This window comes from Myotis davidii, unplaced genomic scaffold (assembly GCF_000327345.1).
Source record: "Myotis davidii unplaced genomic scaffold, ASM32734v1 scaffold1527, whole genome shotgun sequence".
NCBI lineage: Eukaryota > Metazoa > Chordata > Mammalia > Chiroptera > Vespertilionidae > Myotis > Myotis davidii.
Window position 1 is genome coordinate 432,800 of NW_006298269.1, and position 6,610 is coordinate 439,409.

The window sequence follows — 6,610 nt, forward strand, 5'->3', positions numbered from 1 at the left end:
AATGCCCTGAGATGACCTAGATATAGAGGTCATCCCATCTCTCACCTATAATGGCTTATAATTCTGCATCAAATAAAGAAGAACCTCTCTCCACGTTTTTAAACGGATGACTCTTTCAGTAACCCTGTAACCTCAGGTACCTCCAATGATCCACAGTGGCTTGATCATGTAGAATGCCTCATTAACCAGAGATCCCGAAAGTCTGTGGGCTCTAGAAGCACCAAGTACCCTGCAGAAACCCGGTTTGCATTCCAGTGTTTCCTACCTCTCCTGAGTTACCCTCTTCCTCCTGGGTCTCTCCTGATTTCACCTGGGCTGTGGCAAGTAATGGAGCTAAGGGAAAGGAAAACATTGAGTCAGAAAGAATCTTATCAAAGGAGTGGGTATAAAAGTATAGAAAAAGGCCCTGGCTGGCACCTCAGTGGTTAGAACATCAGCAACCACATCAAGGGCACAAACCTGGACTGCAGGTTCGATCCCTGGTCCCAGGAGGCAACCAATCGATGTGTCTCTCTCACATCAATGTTTCTCTCTCTCCCTTCCTGCCTTCCATTCTCTCTGGAAATAAATGGGGAAAAAATATCCTTGGGTGAGGATTAACAGCAATAACAAAAAAGTATAGAAAAAGAATTGGAATTATACTCATAACCACCCACACCTATACCTTTTTCTTAAAGTACCATTTACACAAAGAAGGATCTTTTCTTTACCCCCATTAAATGAGATTAAAGAGTTGTTAAATTTTTCCAAAATAACCTAAATATACAAAAGGCTAATATGCTAAGTGTCCTTCCCTCCATCCAGGTAATGACGTTAAGTGTTAAGTAACAACGACTAGCCTCCTTGCAGTTTCTTCATAGCCAGGTGCAAACATTTCACACTTGAACCAAATGTCTGTGAAGCATTTTCCCGTGCCTCATCTCATTTGATTCTCACAGAAGTCCTGGAGTAGGTAGATAGGAGACTTGGTGGAATCCTATTTTCATTAGCCGGAAAACAGAGATTTAGAAAGCTTAGAAACAACCCGACTGAAAAGAAGTAAGAAATGGTGGGCCTTAAAAATGACTTCAGGTTTTCTCACTGCACAGAGTATAGTCAAACACTGCTGCAGTTAAATATTTTACCCTTTGTTCTCCCTGCGTGATCTACAATAATAATCTGCTTCGGTTGATATTTACTGCTGTGTTGCTGATAATTACCTGAAAGAGAATTTGGGGTGCTTCACTGGGCTGGTAAAAGTTTAGCTAAATCAGAAAGCAGGTCTAATTAAGCAAGTTTATTCTATATCTATAAAAGGCTATGCTGACTCATGATACATATAAAGCTCTCACTGGCGCCAATCGCATGCATGTGTTTCGATCTGTCATTGTTGATGACAGAATTTGGTTGACGTTTCTATTACAGAGAAAGGGCGAATAGCGATATTAAAATATTTCTTCTAATTAATTTCCTTCCAATGTGCATGAATCTGTGCACCGGGCCACTAGTGATATTATGGTTATGTTTTTAAAGATGCCTTATCTTTCAAAAATAGTTACAAAATATTAACTGTATTTATGTTTGGGATTTACTTCAAAATAATTTGGGCCCTAGCCAGTGCTCAGTGGTTAGAGCATTAGCACACAGACTGAAGGGTCAGTCAAGGGCATGCACTTTGGTTGCAGGCTTGATCCCCTTGCCTCAGTGTGCAGGAGGCAACCAATTGATGTTTCTCTCTCACACTGATGTTTCTCTGTCCCCTCTTTTTCCTTCCCTTCCACTCTCTGAAAATCAATGGGAAAATATCCTCCCCTAAAAAAATCCTATATAATAAAACTCTAATATGCAAATCAACTGAACATAATAACCAGTCATTATGATGCGCACTGACGACCAGGGGGCAGACACTCAACGAGGGAGCTGGCCTCTGATGGTCAGTGAGCTCCCACAGGGGGAGCACCGCTCAGCCAGAAGTCAGGCTCACAGCTGGTGAGCACAGTGGCGGTGGCGGGAGCCTCTCCCACCTCCATGGCAGGGCTAAGGACCGAGCCTAAGCTGGCAGTAGGACATCCCCTGAGGGGTCCGGAATGCGAGAGGGCGCAGGTTGAGCTGAGAGACCCCCCCCACCAGTGCACGAATGTTGTGCACCGGGCCTCTAGTATGTATCTATGATGATGATGATGATGATGATGATGATGATAATAATAATAATAATAAAAGTGTAATATGCCAATTAGACTGGACATCCTCCTTCCAGATGAAGCTGGGGCTGGGGCTGCGAGGGAAACCCGGGTCCTGGGTGCCAGGGAAGCCGGTGCTGGCAGCCGGGGGAAAGAAGGCCTACTGAATTTCGTGCATCAGGTCTCTAATATATACATATATGTGTGTGTGTATATATATATATGTGTGTGTGTGTGTATATGCACTCATATCCTCAGTGAGGATTAAAAAAAAGAATGTTAAAAATAATTTGGGCCCTTGCTGATTTGGCCCAGTGAATAGAGTGTCAGCCTGTAGACTGAAGGGTCCCGGGTTCGACTCTGGTCACGGGTACATGCTCGGGTTTCAGGCTCAGTCCCCAGTGGGGGGCATGCAGGAGGCAGCTAGTCAATGATTCTCTCTCATCATTGATGTTTCTATCTCTCTCTCCCTCTCCCTTCCTTCTCTGGAATCAATAAACATATATTTGAAAAATAATAATAAATTTAAAAAATAAAAATAATTTGGGGTGGGAGAATAGATGGGGCTAAATGAAACATTATTAAATATGCATTAATAATTGTTGAAGGTAGGTGTTTTTAACAAAGTGAAAAAACAAATTGAGTGGGGATGGGAGGTGAGTGAAGATATAGAGAACACAAAAATGAGAGAATGTAGCTGGTTGTTGAAACTAAGTGATGGATACAAGGGAGTTCATTATGCTATTCTCTTGGCTGTATATTTAAAATTTTTCCATAATAAAAAGTTTAAAATATATTAGAGTTGATTCTCCTCAGAGAGAGAAATCAGGTAGTAACATTAGCTAACATTTACTGAGTATTATTTGCCCAGCATATTCCCAAGTATTTATGTTCTTTGTCATATGTGATTCTTAAAACTACCTTGAGATTGTTTTATATTTTACTGATAAAGAAATCAGGACCTAGAGAGGTGATGTAACTTGCAAAAAGTCACTCAGCTAGTAAATGACAGCCAGGGTTGTCATTTACTAGCAGTCTGTCTCCAGATCCTTGAGCTTATTTTTTTAATGTGTGTGGTTGTTTTTTTTTAACTGACTTTTAGAGAGACAGTAAGGGAGACGGATAGAAACACTGACGAGAGAGGGACATCATCTGACGGGAATCGAACCGCAAGACCTCTCGACGCTCAACCGCGGAGCCACACGGGCCAGGCTCCTTGAGCTTATTTTAACTGCTTATTCAGTTTTCTCTTTTAAAAACTATATCTCACTTCCTGGGTCTATGAGAATTGTTCCTCCATTTACTAGCTGTTGACCACTGGGTAAGTCACTTAAGTTTTCTGAGCCTCAACTCCTCATTTGTAAAATGATCCCTACGGGTTGTTGCAGGGACTAAACTAAGTAAAGCATGCAATGCACTTGGTACATGGTAAGTCCTCAAAATGTGCCCTTTATTATTACATATACGTACATATTCCTTCACTCTGAAAGAGCAGGAGTAAGAAAACTATGGACCTTTCCTTGCTATACAGAGCTCTCCGAGGCGCACTGAGTCAGAGGTCCTTTACGTTCCGGATAAGAAAACAGGGAGCCAGAGAGGTTAAGTGACTTTCCTAGGTTTACACGGGAGTCTGTGGCAGACTACACGGACAGACACCTTAAGACCTACATCTCCAAAGCTGCCGCCCACTTTCAACGATTTTGACCACCCTCTTTGCAAGGGTCTCGCTGACCTGTGAGCTCCTGGATGGTGACACGGTCCAGGATCTTGAAGCTCGTGTCCAGTTTTAGGGGCTGGCTGCAGCGCTGGCACACGAAGCTCACCTGCATGGTGCTGCTGGACGTCTTAGATCCCTCCATCCCTGCGGCGATGGAGAGGAGGCGATATTAGGGAGAATCGGCGCCCTAGAATCCCGGGTCTGGGGCTACTGAAGGCGGAAAATCCCGCCCGCGCCGTTCTCTCTAGGGACGGTGCGATAACAAGTGGACCTGCTTCCGGGGCAGCCCCGGCAAAAACAGTTTACAGCTCAGTCAGGGACCGGCTCCCAGGCTCCCTTCTCCGGTCGCCGTTCAGCCCTCGTCTCTCTGCACCTCGGAGTACGGAGCCCGCCACCCTGGTCCGGTCTACCGCGGGGGCACTACGGCCTCCGGGCTGCCCTGGAGGGCGGCCTCCAGAACTGCCATCGTCTTATCTTCAGCTACTTCCCGGTGAGCCGGGGGAGGACTTCCGCCCTGACCGGATATGACGCCACGACGGCGGCAGCTGCAGGAGGAGCCAGTAGGTCGGTCCAGATCCACCTGCTTTCGGGCCGGGCTGCGGCCCCTAGAGGCTGAGCTGGGAAACGCGGCCGGCGGCGGGTGAGCGTAGGTTGCCTGGGGAAGTGGAAGGACCGAGCCGGGAGAGATGGAGGGGTCTCTGCCATTCTCTAATTCAGTGACTTCTCTTTAGATTTGTCACTTCTGAGCGGAGCCACTTTAGTTCTTTCTGCAGTATCAGCTTTAAAAGTTTCTCCTTGGGAGAGCTGGGCTTTCTTTCAAACGCCCCCAAGAGAGTGGTAGACACACTTGGAGGGGAGGTAAACTTTGTGTTTTATATTATAATGTAATGGGGTGACCCGCGGGGACGACCACCAGGGACGACCACCAGGGACTCAGATCAAAATTTAGGAACCTTTATTAAGCTGGCCAGCGACTAGTTACAGCACCCTGCCGAAGCAGAGGCTGAACTGCACCCCCAACCAGATGCAGAAGCAAGCTTTTATTCACAAAAACCACAAAACGATTGCCTAAACACACACAAAGTTCGTCGCTCTATTTCTCAACACAAGATACAGACTCAGCCGAACCGGTTTGGCTCAGTGGATAGAGCGTCGGCCTGCGGACTGAAGGGTCCCACCTTCGATCTGGTTGCGGGCACATCCCCAGTAGGGGGTGTGCAGGAGGCAGCTGATCGATCTCACTCATTGATGTTTCTACCTCTCTGTCCCTCTTCCTTCTTCTCTATTAAAAAATCAAAGCCTTTTTTTAAAAAAAGATACAGACTCATACCTTTGAAAGGTCACAGGTTACAGGCTCATACCTTTGAAAGGTCACAGGTTACAGGCTCATACCTTTGAAAGGTCACAGGTTATAGGCTCATACCTTTGAAAGGTCACAGGTTACAGGCTCATACCTTTGAAAGGTCACAGGTTACAGGCTCATACCTTTGAAAGGTCACAGGTTACAGGCTCATACCTTTGAAAGGTCACAGGTTACAGGCTCATACCTTTGAAAGGTCACAGGTTACAGGCTCATACCTTTGAAAGGTCACAGGTTACAGGCTCATACCTTTGAAAGGTCACAGGTTACAGGCTCATACCTTTGAAAGGTCACAGGTTACAGGCTCATACCTTTGAAAGGTCACAGGTTACAGGCTCATACCTTTGAAAGGTCATACGGAAATCAAATCATTGATTCTGCTTCCTGCCAGCCTTCTTTAGGGATTTGTTTGTAGTGGGTGCCCAGGCCTCACTGTCCTGCTAAACCAGAGTAGTGAGTCAGTGGTCTTCCACGGGGCTAAGGTTTCACAGCCCCAAGAGGCACAGTAAAAGTCATCTTCACCCCCACACTCCAGGGGCCCTTCTCGGGGGCAGACATAGTGCTGGGTTCACCATAGATAAGGCTTCCACACTCATATGTCTGTGTCGGGGCCCTAAGGTGGTGGTCTTCCCAATGATTTTAGGCTGAGTCTGCCTAGCAAACAGTTCTAAATCACCAGGGCGGCTGCAGACTTCAGCTCCGTTTCTCCCCCGCTTTGCTCCTGGGAGTTTAGTTGTTTTTTTAATGTATTAGAATTCTTTATTCTTAGAAACCTCAATCCTTTAATAACTACCAAAAGTGAACAGTCAGCATTTTTATATTAATATTTATGCTGCTCTCCCTCCTAGATTTTTCCTCTTTACTCTTAGAGGATCTTAAGTCCTCCTCCTTTACTACTCTTGATTTCTCCGACCAATCCCATCCAGTTGTTTGTCTCCCTTTAAACAGTGAGAGTTTCGGAGAAAATCACAGACTACTACTGTAGTAGTGTTCCCTCCCGGAGGCTGGGATCCTACCTGTGGAGAAAAATGACTCTTAGTAGGCCTGGAAAAGATAGCAGATGACGATAAGGGAGTATAGGAAGATTTTTTGCAGACTGAAAGCCTGGAGGGCCTCCTGAAAGAAAAGATCTTTAATCCAGTTACAGATGCTGTCAGAATCAGGATGAGGGAGGAAGGGAAAGACCAGGTTATGTCTCCATGAGAATCCTAATAAAATGGCAAGTCAAACCAAACATACAACCAGGGTTAACGGGGTCCATAGACAGTTAAATAACAAGTTCTTTGTTCTTTGAAATTTACCACTTTGTTAATTTGCTAAGCAAATAGTTAACTTGAAAAGACTTCTCTCTTGCTTTTCTTACAAGCACTCTCA

At 45.4% G+C, this 6,610-nt stretch overlaps 1 protein-coding gene across 3 annotated transcripts in view; it reads right to left on the reverse strand.

Annotated features, from left to right (window-relative positions):
- Positions 1-6,610, reverse strand: part of BECN1 (beclin 1, autophagy related) — a 21,046-nt gene that overhangs the window by 7,298 nt on the left and 7,138 nt on the right. The window contains exons 1-3 of one of the 3 annotated variants that reach the window (XM_006773888.2): positions 4,250-4,405; positions 3,892-4,020; positions 266-333 (exon numbers count right to left, since the gene is read on the reverse strand). In XM_006773888.2, the coding sequence (XP_006773951.1) occupies positions 266-333; positions 3,892-4,018 (195 nt within the window). In that variant the 5' untranslated portion in view covers positions 4,019-4,020; positions 4,250-4,405. Of the gene's footprint in view, positions 1-265; positions 334-3,891; positions 4,021-4,147; positions 4,406-6,610 lie in introns of those variants that run through there. The other 2 variants (XM_006773889.2, XM_006773890.2) reach the window with 2 other exon arrangements.